Source organism: Salvelinus namaycush, chromosome 23, assembly GCF_016432855.1.
Source record: "Salvelinus namaycush isolate Seneca chromosome 23, SaNama_1.0, whole genome shotgun sequence".
Classification (NCBI taxonomy): Eukaryota; Metazoa; Chordata; class Actinopteri; order Salmoniformes; family Salmonidae; genus Salvelinus; species Salvelinus namaycush.
Window position 1 is genome coordinate 20,090,151 of NC_052329.1, and position 19,767 is coordinate 20,109,917.

Here is a 19,767-nt window from a genome sequence, read left to right on the forward strand (position 1 = left end):
TTGAGCGGTCAATCGAATCTCTTATGCGGAGGCGATTCAAATAATTGAGAAAACAAGTGAAGATACTGTATGGTAGTGAATGCACCACAGCCTGTAGTAAATGTTTGCTGCCAGTCAAAAGATACCCTGTGTGTTAAAAAGGTGGATTTTGTGGCATTCATTGCCACATGTATAAACTGTACAGCACAAGTCTCAAAGAAGTCTAAGAAACTGGACATTATTGTGGCTGCGGCAGAAAAGGTTTTGGGACTTAAGGATTTTACATCTGAAGACTTGCAAGGGGTACTGGCGCCGGAAGACCCACCCTCCCAGGTTCCCCTTGAGCCTGTGTAGGAATAAGATCTGTTTTATTTTTTTACTGAAAAGTTGTTTGATTTGGTTTAGTTTATTTTTTGGTAGTTTGGTAGTTTTTGGGGGGGGGGTATTTTGTTACATTTTTGGGAATCCTGTTTCCACCCCGCACAGTAGGTGGCGGGATGCACATGAAGTTGTGCGATCTCCAATATACCATAGAAGAAGAACCTTTCTCCAGGAAGAAGACTCGGAGGTATGACAGCTCATTTCATTCAATTTGTGTGACTAACACATTTATATTTGTCTAGAATATGTATCATTTTCGAATGTGAACAGAGTTGTGGCATTACAGTCAACACAACAACTGAAGTAACTAGATCCTAACATGTTTCCATGGTTGTTGTAGCCTATACTATTTCCACAGTGTCGTTAGCTAGCCACTTAGCTAGACAGAGTTATCTGGCCAACTAGCGACGTCAACATGCAATGGGTTACTGTAGTTTATAATCCGTTATTCATAGTTATAAACATTGAACAATTAATTGTAGCTAACTATGTTTTTATAAACTCACTCCAGCCAGCCAGCTTGCTAAGGGAGTGATATTACACACTTTAACGTTACTTGCTAGCTAGTTCTTGAAAACCCATGGTGGTTTATACAGCCGGTCAATGTAATCCAATGGAGTTTGAGTCGGGAATAAAGGTTACTTGTTATCAGCTGTTTGTTAGCTCGTATGCCGGTTAGCTAGCTAACTTTAGCGTGTGGCAACATCTTCCACTAGCTGTCATTTAGTGACAAGCAATAACTAGCTAATGTGCTTCCTACCGTTGACAGAGGCCAACCCCCCCCCCCCCCCCCCCCCCAAAAAAAACGTATTTGCTGGTCTTGTCTTCAGGTTGTCTGGTCGATTCAACAGTAAATGAGATGGCAAAGAATGGGGCAAGCTGTGAACAACCACAGAAGCGAGGAACCAAAGACAAACAGAATGGACATTTTGCAGGTTGGTTTTGAAACTTCTCCAAGTGAACCAGCATTAAGGCTGTGTTTTTATGGAGAATAGATAAACAATTTTACCAAGGAAGGAGAATGGTGTGTGTTGCTATTGGTAAGCAGCAACTGCAAAAATTATTCTCCTGGCAGTTCTTCTTGCAACATTCCAGTATTGCCAGAATGGTCCCAAGCTGTTGGGTACTAACTTATTCCACAGTTAATTAACTACTAAATTATTTCAGTATTAGGTCTAGACTATAGAACACCACCAATTGCTAGTTTTATGTTCCTAAGTAGGCCTAGACAGTCACATGACTTTGTCAAAGTCACAATAGTCTATGTCAAATTAAATTGTATTTGTCACATGCGCCGAATACAACAGGTGTAGACCTTACAGTGAAATGCTTACTTACAAGCCCTTAACCAACAATGCAGTTTTAAGAAAATACAACAAAAAAAGTAACAAATAAAAGTAACAAATAATTAAAGAGCAGCAGTAAATAACAATAGCGAGGCTATATACAGGGGGTACTGGTACAAATTCAATGTGCAGGGGCACCAGTTAGTTGAGGTAGTATGTACATGTAGGTAGAATTAAAGTGACTATGCATAGATAATAACAGGGAGTAGCAGCAGTGTAAAAGAGGAGGGGGGGGGGGCAATGCAAATAGTCTGGGTAGCCAATTGATTAGATGTTCAGGAGTATTATGGCTTGGGTGTAGAAGCTGTTTTAGAAGCCTCTTGGACTTAGACTTGGCGCTCCGGTACCGCTTGCCATGTGGTAGCAGAGAGAACAGTCTATGACTAGGGTGACTGGAGGCTTTGACAATTTTTAGGGCTTTCCTCTGACACTGCCTGGTGTCCAGCAAAATAATGGGATATTGCAGTAGCTTTTTTTAAACTGACCCACTTTATAAGTTAGTCTGACCTCACGAGTGTGCTCCGGTATCTACAGACTCTGCGGTGAGTGAGAGGAGGCAGAAAGATCGGGAGGAGCGTCTCGCTCTGGTGCTGTGGAGGAGGCCTATCGTCACACTACACTACTTCCTCCTGGAAACCTTCATCACACTAAAGGAATGGACATTAAAGTAAACCACCACTACTTAACAGTAAAACTAGAAATCAACTGTTCAGTTGAAAGCTTTTTTTCAGTTTGCCAGTCTAGTCATTAAGTAGTTGTACCTAATAAACTGTTTTACTTCTCCCCTCTATAGGTTATGGCAAAGAAGTGGTACAGTGTTCTTGATCCTGGTATTGTGTTCATTCTTCTCCCTTGCCTACTCCACTGAGGGAGCACACCAGAAGGTAAGGAAGGAGAGAAACAGAAACCTCTATCACCTCCTCTGTAATTGATTTATTTGAGATGTTTAATGGTTAAAGATAAGTAACTGTTCATTCAGATACACAGCATTTCTAGAGGAAAGGTCATCTGAGAGACAACATTTTTTGCTTGAGGCTCAGGCCAATACATTGGATATAACGTAGTTTATATGTTGATATTATGGTGTACAATTTTTTACATTTCCTCTTTTTCCACCACTATCCTTAGCATAACATAGGTCACCAATGTTCTCTCCAAAGGATACATGTATTTTGCAGTAGTATGTTATGGCTATCTATGTCCATGCAAAAGCCTAAAGCTCTCTCTACTTCTCCTTCCCCCTCCTGTCTGTTCTCCTTTGTAGTATGTGCAGTACCTGGAGAAGAGGTTCCTGTGGTGTGCCTACTGGATAGGTTTGGGCATCCTGTCCTCAGTAGGCCTTGGGACTGGCCTACATACCTTCCTACTATACCTGGTAAGAACCACCCTTCCCTTGCCTGTCAGCTGTACCAACAAAAACATAAGCTAACTTATCACACTCAGACAGTGGAAAAGCCTGCTGTATCTCTGTAGTAATTTCTTATCTGAGAATGCTGGTACAGTATGTGACATTGGATATTTTTGTGAGGCTGTTTGCTCTGCTTGTTGTTCCATAACTGGCACAATAGATACAAAAATATATAGTTACGGTGAATTAGTTGACAGGCTTGTCCTTGTCTTCTTTGAGCAAGAGAAATATTTTGTGCACAGGATATTTCCATCATCTTAGTGATGTTTAACGCTGACCACTACCAGAAATGTAATACATATCCACAGTTTGTCCAGTGGGTGGCCTCATACTTCCTATCTCATTCTTTGTGTGTTCAATTCTCCATAGATCTGCCTTTCACCTCTGGGCACAGTTTTTCAAAAGTTATCTATCTGGACTAAGTCCAAATAGAAGATTTTTGAAAAACTGGGCCCTGATTAGGGCTGTTACAGTGACCGTATTACCGCTACACCCGCGTTCAAATTCCATGTGACCGTTGAGTCACGGTAACTAGGCTTCTCCATAACTGCGCTCTGATGCCACTGATGGTCATTAGTAGTCTACCAAACTTGCTAACGGCCGGTTGCTAATGACCTGGTACTCAGCGATCTGTTCCTATAATCACTCTGACATCAATGCAAATGCGATCGAAAATCAAATCAAACACTGAAAGAGAGCCCTGACATTGAGTTTGAGCAGAATAGGATCACCTGTTGCACAGCGAGAGCCAGCTCCTCACAGCTGGTTGATGCATAGAATGAAACAAGTGTTCCTATAAGCCCATGATGCGCAACATTTCTATAGGCTATGCAAAAAATAATTTGGATGGCCTCTATTGAAGAGGATCCTATCAGCTTTCTATAGGCTAGGACTACTATATTTATTTCTCAACTTTCCTAATATTAAGCACATTGCTTATTTTACAAATGGAGTAGGTTATCTGGCATGAAAATTAACCACAGGAAAAGTGTCCTCCATTCACTATGACATGTTCCCCCCCCCCCCCCCCCCCCTGTTCCTACAGGTGCTTGATAATGGCCCATTCTAAATCAAAACTAATTTCACACACATTATTTGGCATATGTAAAGACAAAATTAAATTGAGAATAGTCTAATGAGTGAAATAATAATAATAATCACTTGTGAATGATGGCCAGCATGTGCAGTCTAAGGGAAGACACTTTTTGTGACTTTTTCAAATCATAGTCACATGCATCATGTATCCTAGCCAATAGGCCTATATGTTTTGACAAGGTTCGTATCACAACTAAAGTGGCCAAATAACTCTAAGCATAGCCTATAGGCCTAGGATCCCTGGAACAGAGTTGGAGAGCCTACAGAGTCTAGTGACACGTGTTCTTATAAACCCAGTCATTGCACAATCATGTGTGTAAACAGTTTTGACTGACCACTATTTTAAAAGAGGATCCAAGCTTCTTGTGCTGCTATTTATTGCTCAATTCTTATTGCTAATTCAAATTGTGAATGAGAGACTGAGGGAAGAGCTTCCTCCATTTGCTATTCGAGTGCAGGCTATGTTATTTAAAAAATATTTTTTAGGGGGGCCTTTTAAAAAATAAAATAAGGAGACAGGTTAAAGAAGGATTTTTAAGCCTTGAAACAATTGAGACATGGATTGTGTATGTGTTCCATTGAGGGTGAATGGGTAAGACAAAATATTTAAGTGCCTTTGAACGAGATATGGCAGTAGGTGCCAGGCGCGCTGGTTTGTATGAAGAACTGCAACGCTGCTAGGTTTTTCACAAAAATGGTCCACCACTCAAAGGACATCCAGCAACTTGACACAACTGTGGGAAGCATTGGAGTCAACATGAGTCAGCATCCCTGTGGAACGCTTTCAACACATTGTAGAGTCTACGCCCCGACAAATTGAGGCTGTTTTATACACTTGTGTTAAAATTAGTAGGCTATATGTAAAGACCATATTTAAAGTCTAATCAAATCAAACTTTTTGTCACATGCGCCGACTATAACAAGTGTAGACCTTACCGTGAAATGCTTACTTACAAGCCCCTAACCAACAGTGCAGTTCAAGAAGAGTTCAAATATTTACCAAATAAACTAAAGATAAAAAGTAACACAATAAAATAACAATAACGATGCTATATACAGGGGGTACCGGTTAGTTGAGGTAATTTGTAAGTAGGGGTGAAGTGACTGCATGGGGGGGTGTCAATGTAAATAGTCCAGTGGCCATTTGATTAGTTGTTCAGCAGTCTTATGGCTTGGGGGTAGATGCTGTTAAGGAGCATTTTGGTCCTAGACTTGGCGCTCCGGTATCGCTTGCCATGTGGTAGCAGAGATCACAGTCTATAACTTGGGTGACTGGAGTCTCTGACGATTATGGGCTTTCCTCTGACACCGCCTATTATATAGGTCCTGGATGGCAGGAAGCTTGGCGCCAGTGATGTACTGGGCCGTACGCGCTACCCCTGTAGCGCCTTACGGTCAGATGCCGAGCAGTTTCCATACCAGGCGGTGATGCAACCGGTCAGGATGCTCTCGATGGTGCAGCTGTAGAACTTTTTGAGGATCTGGGGACCCATGAAAAATTATTTTCAGTCTCCTGAGGGGGAAAAGGTTTTGTCGTACCCTCTTCACGACTGTCTTAGTGTGTTTGGACCATGATAGTCCGTTGGTGATGTGGACACCAAGGAACTTGAAACTCTCAACCCGCTCCACTACAGCCCCTTCAATGTCACTGGGGGCCTGTTTGCCCGCCTTTTCCTGTAGTCCACGATCAGCTCCTTTGTCTTGCTCACATTGAGGGAGAGGTTGTTGTCCTGGCACCACACTGCCAGTTCTCTGACCACCTCCCTATAGGCTGTCTCATCGTTGTCGGTGATCAGGCCTACCACTGTTGTGTCGTCAGCAAACTTAATGGTGTTGGAGTCGTTTTTGGCCACGCAGTCGTGGGTGAACAAGGAGTACAGGAGGGGACTAAGTACACACCCCTGAGGGGCCCAGTGTTGAGGATTGGTATGGCAGATGTGTTGTTGCCTACCCTTACCACCTGGGGGCGACCCGTCTGGAAGGCCAGGATCTAGTTGCAGAGGGAGGTGTTTAGTCCCAGGGTCCTTAGCTTAATAATGAGCTTTATGGGCACTATGGTGTTGAATGCTGAGCTGTAGTCAATGAACAGCATTCTCACATAGGTGTTCCTTTTGTCCAGGTGAGAAAGGGCAGTGTGGAGTGCGATTGAGATTGCGTCATCTGTGGATCTGTTGGGGTGGTATGCAAATTGGAGTGGGTTTAGGGTGTCCGGGAGGACGCTGTTGATGTGAGCCATGATCAGCTTTTCAACGCACTTCATGGCTACCGAAGGGCGGTAATCATTGAGGCAGGTTACCTATGCTTCCTTGGGCACAGGGACTATAGTGGTCTGCTTGAAACATGTAGGTATTAGACTCAAACAGGGAGAGGTTGAAAATGTAAGTGAAAACACTTGCCAGTTGGTCCGCGCATGCTTTGAGTACACGTCCTGGTAATCCGTCTGGCCCTGCGGCTTTGTGAATGTTGATTTGTTTAAAGGTCTTGCACACATCGGCTATCGAGAGCGTTATCACACAGTCATCCAGAACAGCTGGTGCTCTCGTGCATGCTTCAGTGTTGCTTGCCTCGAAGCGAGCATAAAAATATTTTAGCTCGTCTGGTAGGCTTGCGTCACTGGGCAGCTTGCGTCTTGGTTTCCCTTTTGTAGTCCGTAATAATAGTTTTCAAGCCCTGCCACAAACAACGAGCATCAGAGCTGGTGTAGTAGTATTAAGAATAGTCTGATAGGTGAGAATATTATCAAGTGCTTGTCAAATTGTGAATTAGAGACTGAAGTGTGTGTAGCCTGCGCCAGAAACAGAGCAGAGTTCATGACTTTCATGGAACTTTTTCAAATCATTTGAGTTGCAGACTTAAGCCTCGTTCATTACCCATAAGTACACTGTTACACCGGATGTTGTGTATTTCATTGGGGACGTCCACAACTGGGAGGAATCGCAATGCCCCCTTTTGAAGGCTCCATTGTCAGACGGACGAAGCATACTTTGACATTTTTCAAACATTGAGTTTTCAGTCCAGCTATTTTATTTTTATTTTACCTTTATTAAAAACATATTCTTATTTTCAATGATGGCCTAGGAACAGTGGGTTAAACTGCCTTGTTCAAGGGCAGAACGACAGATTTTTACCCTGTCAGCTCGGGGATTCGATCTTGCAACCTTTCGGTTCCTGGTCCAACGCTCTAACCGATCAACAACACTAGACAATTGAGGAGTGGAAAAACATTGCATGGAACATGACAGCGAGTTCTGTTTACTTGAGTGGCCAGCGCAGTCCCAAGACCTCAACCCAATAGACCATCTTTGGGATAGTATGGAACGGAAGTTATTTGCATGACAATTACCGTCCGACAATTTCATGACCGCCACAGCCCTAGTTCCTGATGAGTGATCATAGTGTGACTGCGGTTGAGTCACGCTCCTTCCTCACTGTGTGGTATGTTTGTGACATCCATCTTGGCTGTGGTGAAATGATGCATTCAACTGTGACGAAGACAAGGAAGTGATTCTGCCGAGGTCCCCATTTTTTTTCAGTGAGGTGGCCATTGTTCACTAGATCTTATGATGTAGATACCCTTGAGTCAACAGCTCCACATTTACCACATTTACAAATGGGAAATTGCAAGGTTTCTACTAAACTTTTGAAATAACTGCTTTTGAAATACAATTTACTTTGATAGCCTTTCCAATTCTATGTCTAACGACCCATTTTCCTCACTAAACACTACCTAAACCCACTAGTAGAGACAGGCCTGTAAACCACAGCCTCTGGTAGTGTTGGTGGTGTTGACCTCATGACGTGTCATCTTCCCTAGACGTGTGTATGACCTTATTCCCTTTCCCACATCTCCCCACTCAGTGTGGTTATTTCCATCAGCTTTCAGTCATCTACTCCAAAATGAGAAACTGTAGCTCTCTAATGCAACTTACAAACACTCAAATTATTCAATATGAATTCATAAAGACAGTGTCAGTATCATGATTTGTATAGTGGTAGGCCCCATTTTGTCTAATGCAACTTATAAACACTTAAATGATGCTATATTCATTCAAAGATGCAGTGTCATGATTTCTATAGCAGTAAGCCTACTTTGTATTGTACAAATGTTCATGTGGCTATTACCAGTATGTTTGCTTTATATTTCAATCAAGGCATCACTAAAATATCAACCACTTGTGTAAATATGTGCTGATATGAGAGAGTGCTTGCTTAACTGTTTTTTGTACTCTCCACTTAAAAACAATATATCCTCCTATCTGGAGAATGGCGAGGTTGTGCTCCCTGATAAAATAGTTAGGCTATGTGCACACTTTACCATACTGAGGTGAGGTCAACATGTTGGAAAGTCCCAAGTTGAATGGTGCCAGAAACATCTGCCCTCTAAAGAGCTGCTATGGATTTACCTCAGACCTAAAGAATTAGATACCCCATAGTAAGGAGCAGAGACCATGCTCCCATTCAGCTGGGGGTTACAAGCATAATTGTATGATTCATGAGTCTGGTAATGCTGGATTCAGATGGAAATGTAGGGTTTGTTTCTTATTTTGCTAAACATTCAAGGCAGTGGCCACCGTGCATTTCATTTGCTGTGTTTCGTGGAATATTTCTTTCCAAATAATGAAAAGGTGTTGTTTTGTTATCATTGACTCACCATCATGGCGAAACGAGTATAGATGTGTAATGGAAGGAATGGAAAGGCAGGGATTGAGACCTTGTGAACCCGTATTGTGAAAAGAAGACTCCCCAGCATGTCCGCTCGCTTTCTCTAGGAGAGCTATGGGGTTCAGCACTGACTAATTGTCTTCTGTCTATCTCCTGTCACTTTGGTATCTCAATAGGATACGGCATACTAGGCTTCCTGTGTTGTGGTTTCAGGTTCCCTGACTGCCCTTACTTGTTACTGAAGCCAGGTGGCTAAAGCTGGGCGACATGGACAAAAATCCATATCGCAATAAATTGACCCATTCCCCCCCCCCCCTAATTGCTGATAAATCAGCAATAAATTACATTTACATTTAAGTCATTTAGCAGACGCTCTTATCCAGAGCGACTTAAAAATTGGAAAGTTCATACATATTCATCCTGGTCCCCCCGTGGGGAATGAACCCACAACCCTGGCGTTGCAAGCGCCATGCTCTACCAACTGAGCCACACGGGACCACAAATTACAACACTATTTTTGGGGGGGGTAAGTGCAAGAGCTGTGTACAAAAAGTCATATTGCTATTAAATGTAACTATTTTGCTCGATTACAACCAATTATTTATTTTTTTGACAGTTACTTTATATTAGCGACACAGCTCTATACAACTTATTTTTCCAGTGCCAAGTAAGACAACTGAGGTGGTAGCCTATGATTTTATCTAACATATCCAGCAAATGCATGATTGATATTTTGATGTGCAACCTGTCAAAATAGGATCTGGAATTATCAGATTTATTTTTGGCTCTGTAGAGAATCTGCTGACATATTTGTACATATTGGCCTACAAGCTATAGCCTATTATTCACCAGCTGAGGAAGTGGGAACTCAAAACTCTAAATATGATATTGTAGCTAGATAGCCATGTAGACTAATCGATTGATCTATCAGTAAATGTAGTCTAATGTCCTGCAAACACTTTCCAGCGCTAGGCCTATGCTACTTGATGTATGCAAATGGCGCACTGGGCTCTGCGGGCGCATCAAAACCATACTAACTAAAGCCTACACCGGTTGTAAAGTGGTGTTATGAACTCAATATTATGAGATGAGAAACGCATTGACATACTCACAGAAAGCTGTGACTAGAACAACAGTAGTTGCTTTGAAAACTGTCTTTGTTCCGCAATAGCATTTTGAGCAAAGGTCATGTGCTTCTCATTGTTGTGTAGCAAAATCAACAAATTAAGCTAAATGCTTCGGTAAGAAGGCGGTGGTGTCGGTAATTTTCGGTTTATCATCCCAGCTCTAGTGTGTGTCAACTGTACATGTTCAGTTGAATTAAGGAATACCCATCCATCCTCTGGCTCTCAGGGTCCACACATAGCATCAGTCACCCTGGCTGCGTACGAGTGTGGTTCTACAGACTTCCCTGAGCCCCCCTACCCAGACCAGATCATCTGTCCAGAGGGAGGAGTGGAGGGTAGCATCTCACTCTGGTCCATTGTCTCAAAGGTCCGCTTGGAAGCGTGTATGTGGGTGAGTAAACATGCCTTTCTTCAATGGCAAAAATAAGTATAATTAACCTAAAGTCTAGGTTCAACGTTCTAGTGAACTCTATGGGGTGGTTTCCTGGACACAGATTAAGCCTAGTCCTGGACAAAAAAAAGCAAGCTCAATGGGGAATGTTCATTTTAAAAACGTTTTTGTTTTTTGGTCCAGGACTTAATCTGTGCCTGGGGAAACCGCTCCTTTGGGTTTAGAACAATCGGGGCATCTTGAGGGCTCAACAATGGTAGTCTTCAGTTGACCTCACGTAACCTCACCTAAGAGATTCTCTAGTAGTGAGAGACCATAGAGCTATGCTTGACTCTGGTATGAACCAGTGCTAAACTAAACCAGTGTGTGACTGTCTCTCCAGGGTGCAGGCACAGCCATTGGGGAGTTGCCCCCCTACTTCATGGCCCGAGCAGCCAGGCTATCTGGAGCAGACCCAGACGACGAAGACTATGAGGAGTTTGAGGAGATGCTGGAGCATGCACAGACTGCTCAGGTGAGTGGGGACTCTGTCCTCCCCTCTCACAGTGTAGTAGCCTGCCTCTTGAATGCCCCATTCCACCCAAGTCTCTGGAGTCTTATACTCTCATTCAGTATTTTATTTGGGGATGGAACTCTACCTAACTGTCCATCACTATCTACTGACTTCTCTATCTCGCCTGTGATTGGTCTCCAGTTATCACATGACTTTTCTGAAAGCCCCTCCCACCATTTCCAGTAACAGTGTTGCTAGTGGAGTGAGTCACGGTGAAACAAGCTCCCCTTTAATCATCCCTAAGGCCTTTCTTTCATGATCCTTTCAATTGAAGGACAGGCAATGTGAACAGGCTACTGACATGACAGCCAGTGCCTACCCTTTAGATTAGATTGCTAACTAAGCAAAGAGCTCAGATTAAGAATCAGATTTTCCTCCAGTCTAGTCTCACTTAATGGAATCTGAAATAAAGAAGTAATATCTTATCATGTCTTTACTAGTAAATGTGTGTACCACCGCATACTCATTTATTATTAAGATATTGTGACTGTGGGACTATAAGGTTCTATCTGCGCAAAGCATAGTTTTGAGATATTGAGCATCAAAGTTTTTACATCCAACATCTCAGAACTGTTTGGTAGTGAATTCTTCTTTCATAACCCATTTAAGGTCCTCACCTTAAAGGTACCTAAATTAGAGTATCCAAACCCAATCCAACAATTGTAATAAAAAAATATATATAATAAAACATTTTAAAAATGTTTTAAAGTGGGGTGCAAACACAGGTAGAACCATAAGTTTCTGAAATGTCAATATAGGTTCAGCCATAAGGTTCTATCTGGCACAGAATGTTACAATTATTTCAATAGGTAGACATTTTAATGATTAAATAAAGAGAATACCCTTCTTTATAATCACATCAGCAAATATATTAATGTTCATTACACGGTCGTTAGTTCACTAAAATGACAAATACACTATATCCTATGCAGAACTAGCAACATTGCTAAAGCTTAGCTCTGGATGAGTAAACTGATATATTTTTCTGGTCTCTGACACCCAAAGTCAGTAAACTACTTGCTAGTTATCAATAAAATGTGGTATGTTTGTAGTTTTAGTGAAATACTCCTTCCATTAAGGGGTGGCAGGTAGCCTAGTGGTTAGAGCGTTGGGCCAGTAACCGAAAGGTTGCTAGATCGAATCCCCGAGCTGACAAGCTAAAAATCTGTCATTCTGCCCCTGAACAAGGCAGTTAACCCACTGAGCCATCATCGTAAATAAGAATTTGTTCTTAACTGACTTAAATAAAGGTTAATTATTATTTATTTTTAATTTAAGGTTTTCATATTGATATCGAACAAGACAAAAACGCAATGCCTCTCCAATGGTTCTTAGGCACCTGTATTTATGTTTACCATAAAGTGATGGCCATTTTTCTGAAAAAGTGGTGAAAAAAAGTAATTGCAAAAGAGGACCATAACCTGTGATATGAACAAAGGACTTGGTACTGAAAGGTTCTATCTGCAAAATGTATGGTTTTGAGATTAGTATTAGTATATTTCAAGTCCCAGACTGTTTTGTGATGTCTTCTTCCTCTTTCATGATTCAAAAAGTACATCGACATACATGTTGTTTTTTTTGGACAACCCAGCTCTGTGTGATTGGATTGTAGATATAACTTTTATAGCACCAAGTTCAAAGGTGTTTGCACAGATTCAGATTTTTTCACAAATCTGACATATGTCACATGTGAATAACTCCTTTTTGACAAATGTCAGATGGAACCTTGTAGTAAGTCCTAAGGTCTTTGATATACAGATTCATGTCAGATGCTTTTGACCTGACGTTTACAACTGAATAGTTTTAGGGCAAGGGTTGACACATTATCACTGAAGACGTCATTGATTTTGATGTAGTGTATATCAAGAGTTCAACAGTTCTTTGCCAACAACTCTTGGCTTGGACTTTTAGCAGAGCTGCTAAAGATCAAAGGAAAAGATAATAGCCCATCTGATATCTTTTGTTATGCCACATGAACTCTTTATCAAGTAACACCCTTTTCAGAATTACATAAGACTTGTTTTTCAGTTTGGTTATATATCATGATATTGATATTATTGAAGAAATTGTTTGTTAATGTGTTAAGCATAAATGTAATATTTGATAATAAACTGTTGAATTATGTTTCCAGGATTTTGTCACAAGAGCAAAACTGTGCGTTCAAAACATGGTGCAGAAAGTGGGATTCTTTGGGATTCTAGCCTGCGCCTCGGTAAGTCCAAACCTACATTTGATGACTTGACGTGCACTCTGTTATCTTATACTGTTTTTTAAAGTTGAGGCCTTTATTATTAAAGCGCATCACTGAATATTGTATGTTGATGTTGGTTGCAATGAAGTTATGGCAATGAAGGTAGAATTCAAATGCACTCCTCTATTACAGGATATATTTTCACATGTTATGACCTGTCTTTCAGATACCTAATCCTCTGTTTGACCTGGCTGGTATAACATGTGGCCACTTCCTGGTACCATTTTGGACCTTCTTTGGAGCGACGCTTATTGGGAAAGCCATCGTCAAGATGCACATACAAGTAAATATTTTAGTTGTACTAACCAATTAGACATTCAGACAAAGTCAGAATATGTTCAGTTGGCTGTAATTCCATGGTTTCTGTGTGTTGAAGTACTTCTAGTGCTGCAGTAGAAGACCATTCCAGATGAAAGGAGTATGGAGAGCACTTTAATGAGAGCCATTGCTTTTGTAAACCAGATCAAACTCTTAATTGTAGGCTTTATTGTTGAGTCTGCCACAGTGACTAATCTACTCCCAGACGGTGAGAGACTGACTGTGTCTCTCTGTGAGTCGTGGTGGTGAGAGCTGAGCCGTCTAACCAGACCAATTCATCTCCGTGGTACCAGCCAGTGATCTCACCAGTTCTGACAAAGCCCTCCAGGGTTGAGGAGGACCAGGGTCCGGGGGAGGCTTTGTGCTTCTCCCTCAGACCTCATAGGTCTTTTACTGTCCAGATTTGGCTGGGATGGCATGTGTCACTGTGTTCATAGGATATGTCCCTCAACTCGGTGCAGATGGCGACTCAGGTTCTCACTGTCTGTGTCTCTGACCGAGACTGATCACTAATCACCCAGTTGATTCATTTGTCTTCCCACAGAAACTGTTTGTTATTATAACGTTCAGCAAGCACATAGTGGAACAGATGGTGTCTCTGATCGGGTGAGTATGTGTCTGTTAATGTATGCATATAGATAAAGAGAGGTGCTTTGCTTTGCCCAGTCAGCATTCTTCCTCTGTGCTTTACTAGGGGGCAGGGGCTCAACATGGATGCTTGTCCTCTTGTTAATTTTTTTTTTTTTTTAATTTGTTTAAATGAATTGTTTAAAACCGGTTTTCAAAGTAGCCTAACCAAAATAAGACCATAGAAATGTTGAGGGAATTATTTTATAAACACTTAGGTCGAATAGCCTATTGAAACCAGCATTTTTCTCATGTTCTATGTAGGGAGCGGTGTTTTCCCACTAATTGCATTTTGGAACATTTGCGCACAGCCTACAGCCATGTGCACATTGTTGAGATTATAATATGAAGAAATAAAACTACTGTATCAACATTCTAAGCTAAACTGTCTGATCTGTTGCATCAGCATCATTGCTTTTTTAAATTTTGTGCAGTGGTTGTATGAATCTTCCCAGAACTTTCCAAGAGTCTGTTCTGTACCGTAGACATAAAGTATTTGTCGACGGGACGCCCTTAATTTCAAACCCTGGAGGGAATTATTTTATAAAGACGCAGTATTTTATATGCTACCAAGGGTGGTCAACCATCCTCCAGGAGAGCCTTAAAGGGGCAGTGTTGTATTTTGAGACAGGCTTGAATATGCAAAGCAGCTAATAGGCAGAGTGTAGCCTACATTTGTGTGATTCTATGGTGAAAAAGATAGTAATGCATTGTGTAAAGTGGTTCCTTGCTTCATACAATGATGTAAAAATGCTCTTACAGACAAGTGACTTGAGCTTTTGGACAAGTAAAATAAAGTTAATGTCAAGCCCTGGAGGGGGGTGTTGATCATTCTGAACAAATACCATCATAAAATCTTCACATCAAAGTCAGATGTGTGTGTTTACCATTAAGGGTATTTCCCTTACACGCAAACCAATTCCAAACATAGGACCCCACACGGCTGGCTGACCACCTATCAGATGGAATCTGTTCTGACTCACAGCAGTTTAGCTTTGACTGCACCAGAATCTCCCTGACAGCAGCAGGGAAACAATAACTGCAGGATGTACAGTGCCTTGCAAAAGTATTTGTCCCCCTTGGTGTTTTGCCTTTTGTTGCATTACAATTTGTAATTTAAATGGATTTCATGTAATGGACATACACAAAATAGTCCAAATTGGTGAAGTGAAAGGGGAAAAATTGCTTGTTTCAAAACAATTCTTAAATAAAAAAAACGTAAAAGTGGTGCGTGCATATGTTTTCACCCCCTTTGCTATGAAGCCCCTAAATAAGATCTGGTGCAACCAATTACCTTCAGAAATCACATAATTAGTTAGAATGCACACAGGGGAACTTTATTTAAGTGTCACATGATCTCAGTATATATACACCTGTTCTGAAAGCCCCAGCATCTGCAACACCACTAAGCAAGGGGCACCACCAAGCAAGCGGCACTATGAAGACCAAGGAGCTCTCCAAACAGGTCAGGGACAAAGTTGTGGAGAAGTACAGATCAGGGTTGGGTTATAAAAGAAAACTTCTGAAACTTTGAACATCCCACGGAGCACCATTTTAAATCATTATTAAAAAATGGAAAGAATATAGCACCACAACAAACCTGCCAAGAGAGGGCAGCCCACCAAAACTCACGGACCAGGCAAGGAGGGCATTAATCAGAGGCAACAAAGAGAACCTGAAGGAGCTGCAAAGCTCCACAGCGGAGATTGGAGTGTCTGTCCATAGGACCACTTGAAGCCGTACACTCCACAGAGCTGGGCTTTACGGAAGAATGGTCAGAAAAAAGCCATTGCTTAAATAAAAAAATAAGCATACATGTTTGGTGTTCACCAAAAGGCATGTGGGAGACTCCCATAACATATGGAAGGTACTCCGGTCAGATGAGACAAAAATGTAGCTTTTAGGCCATCAAGGAAAACGCTATGTCTGGCGCAAACCCAACACCTCTCATCACCCCGAGAACACCATCCCAACAGTGAAGCATGGTGCTAGCAGCATCATGCTGTGGGGATGTTTTTCATCTGCAGGGACTGGGAAACTGGTCAGAATTGAAGGAATGATGGACAGCGCTAAATACAGGGAAATTCTTGAGGGAAACCTGTTTCAGTCTTCCAAAGATTTGAGATGGGGACAGGTTCAACTTCCAGTAGGACAATGACCCTAAGCATACTGCTAAAGCAACACTTGAGTGGTTTAAGGGGAAACATTTAAACGTCTTGGAATGGCCTAGTCAAAGCCCAGACCTCAATCCAATTAAGAATATGTGGTATGACTTAAAGATTGCGGTACACCAGCGGAACCCATCCAACTTGAAGGAGCTGGAGCAGTTTTGCCTTGAAGAATGGGGGAAAAATCCCAGTGGCTAGATGTGCCAAGCTTATAGAGATATACCCCAAGAGACTTGCAGCTGTAATTGCTGCAAAAGGTGTTTCTACAAAGTATTGACTTTGGGGGGCGAATAGTTATGCACGCTCAAGTAAAGTTTTTTTGTATTGTTTGTTTCACAATAAAACATTTAGCATCTTCAAAGTGGTAGGCATGTTGTGTAAATCAAATAATACAAACCCACAAAAAATAAATTTCAATTCCAGGTTGTAAGGCAATAATATAGGAAAAATGCCAAGGGGGGTGAATACTTTCGCAAGCCACTGTATGAAAGAAAAATAAATTACTTCCATTTAACACATCCAACATAACGAGCTAAAATCTTCAGCTCTTCCTTGACTATTTCTTCTCATCCAATTTTTTTATTTTTAAATCATGAACAAATAAAATACAAATCTTACAACTAATGATCAGTTTATAGTGCCATCTTATTCACAGTTAAAATGAGTCGCATGAGAAAGAACAATTGCTTGCTACCATTGCAATTGTTTGACTGGTCTGACTTGCTATTATGTGTTACACTGGTGCTGGAATGCTGAAATCGGAACTGTTGGTGATTGCAGCAGTTTGTGTGTGGCTGAGTGAGTCACTCAAAGTTAGCCTGGGAATGGGCATGCCATATCCCTTTGTTTAAAATCAGCAATTACAATTACCCAATTCACTTTTTACCCCGATAGTAAATTATCTTGAATCTGTCTAGCCAAGTTTTAGATTAAGTTTATATTAACACCTGCATTTAAAAAAACTCTAACCATGTCTAAGAAATGTTTGTATATTTTATTTAATGATGGTTGTGATACATTGATTTAAACTATACCAATTATTTTGGTATAGTACTGTCAACTACGAATTATTGTGGTGTTACTCAGGTACATCAAGTTGTGGTGTCTGAGGGTTCTCTTCCAATCAATTTATGTCTGCATTCCCTGTAACTATAATGTAAAGAGCCCTGATGAACTGAGGGGTCCACACAGTGATCTAATCCTTTGCTCTCCCTCCCATATATGGACAGTCATATTGATGAACACGCCTAGTTTGATCTGTTTCCACCCATAAGGCTGTGATGACAGCATATCGAGTCACTTCCTGGTTATTGGGCTCAGACTGGTTTCTTATAGGGACCTCAGGAATAAATAAGAGATGAGGACTGCCTCACTTCACTCTGCTGTGTGCTCTCAGCCACTACACTGGCAGTAGGAACTCCCAGCTAGACTTGATGCCCAACTAGAAACACAGAAATTGGAACTCTCTCGACATCATGAGCAATAGACTGCTCTCTTTTAAACCCTGGTCCTATGGACCAAGGGTTCCCTCTACAAAGCCTCATTATTTTACCATGTGAAGGGATACTGCTGATATGGTAAGTACTCTGGGATATAATGTTGTCTGTCTTTCCCTCCCTCTTTTCCCCCGCCTCGCCTCCCTTGCCTGTGGATGTCCTTGCCCTGCCACTGTGTCAGGTCTCTGCCGAGGGTAGGTCCCTCCATACAGAAGCCCTTCAGTGAGTACCTGGAGGCCCAGAGGAGTAAACTCCACCACCACACTGGCGCTGGCACCCCGGCGGTAAGAGCACTACTACCATCATCCATCCTTCCTAAGTCGAGACAAAGCATGTGATTTTATTGATTGCCAAGATAATACAAATTGTAATGCATTCGTGTTAGTCAAGAGTAATATTCCTCTGTATGCATGTCTCTCTGTGCAGACTGAGAACTGGCTGTCATGGGTCTTTGAGAAGGTGGTTCTGGTCATGGTCTGTTACTTTATCTTCTCCATCATCAACTCCATGGCTCAGAGCTACGCCAAGCGACGTCAGAGTCGGCAGCAGAGGAACACTGAGGAGAAAACCAAGTGATAAGAGACTCACCAACTGACTGCTGAGAGTCCCTCGGCTCTGTCTCAAACTAACCTCGCCCTTTTCCATTCTTAAGAGGCTGAACTGGCACTATTCTGTGTGTGCTTACGGATGTATACTGTTTGTTTGTCCTTAAGGTTTTGTAGTTTCCCCTCATCTGTGTTTAGTGTGTGATGATGTTATGTGATAAGATATTATAAGCAGTTAAGCAGAAACTGGAGGTCAACTGTTTTGCTGGCAGCTATACCAGCTGCAATGCCGGCAGCTATACCAGCTGCAATGCCTTATGCAAGGTGGAGGGTCCTACTTCCATTGAACACAGTTCTTAATCACTAGACTTAATTTGTACCAAATTTTTCACTGTATGTATGGATTCAGACATTGTGTATACTGATATGATGCTAAGGACGTTTTCAGGGTTACATTTTCTTGTTTTGTCCTGTTGATCAGAAATAGACCATCTGTCATTTGTGTTTCTTGGAAATAGCAATATCAAGTCGGATCAATGTGTTATTGGTTTGCACATCTTGGAAATATTTTCAGGACGGTATGTATGCACATGTACTTTGAATGATCTGGACGAACTAACTTGGACCAAAACGGAACAAAAAGGATTTGTAACTTAACATTACACTCAGCTAACTTAGTGTCATTTTTATTCTGTACATTTAGACGGTCTTTGAGCAGAATATATAAAAATGCATAAATCATTCGTGTTTCCATGTCTGAGTTTCTCTTACTATTTAAACAATTGCTTCCATTCTTGTAAGCTTGCCCCATGTTATTGTATATAGAGCATCTTCTACTGTTAAGGTAATAGTGCTTAGGCACTCAGACCACCAAGATTGAAAAAATGCTTGAACCTCTTTTTTTAAAGAATTAACATCCAAAAGGTAAGTGCCAAAATTCTCAAAAAGCATATGGATCGCTATATTGTAAATTGGAGAATGTATTTAAAGGAAACTATGGAATTGATGTTGTAATTTGAAACTAGATATATGAGCGAGTTGTATATCATCACGGCTTATTGTTTCAGATACTGCTATGCTTATTGTCCTGTCGGAAAATATGTTTTCTGAAGCTGGTTTGTAAAGACCTGGTCCTGGTTGTTGCAGGTATTTTACTCCCTCTCCCATCCTGTCAGATAGCTTATCAGACTGGTGTTGACTGTTTGAATCACATGGCGACAACAGTCTGTAAGCTGTCTGAAGTTCTGGGTATTAACCATCTGAAGAGTGCTGTCTTGACTATGGTACAACCTTTTAAAGCATGTGCTAATTTAAGTACCTTTTGTGGCTAATGGATCAAATCAAACTTACCTTCCCAACAAAGACATCTTTGTAGGGCATCATGGCTGTTTTGTGTGCATTTAGTGGTCTTTTCTGAAAA

At 41.4% G+C, this 19,767-nt stretch overlaps 1 protein-coding gene across 1 annotated transcript; it reads left to right on the plus strand.

The window, feature by feature from the left end:
• Window positions 1–492: 492 nt before the first annotated feature.
• Window positions 493–19,090, plus strand: LOC120018159 (vacuole membrane protein 1-like). The gene is made up of 12 exons (XM_038961192.1): window positions 493–547; window positions 1,191–1,295; window positions 2,241–2,373; window positions 2,500–2,590; window positions 2,971–3,081; window positions 10,225–10,389; window positions 10,772–10,903; window positions 13,074–13,154; window positions 13,360–13,476; window positions 14,056–14,117; window positions 17,984–18,086; window positions 18,229–19,090. Exons 2-12 carry the CDS (start codon window positions 1,220–1,222, stop codon window positions 18,376–18,378), a joined length of 1,221 nt encoding a protein of 406 aa, XP_038817120.1. The 5' UTR covers window positions 493–547; window positions 1,191–1,219; the 3' UTR covers window positions 18,379–19,090.
• The last annotated feature ends 677 nt before the right edge of the window (window positions 19,091–19,767 follow it).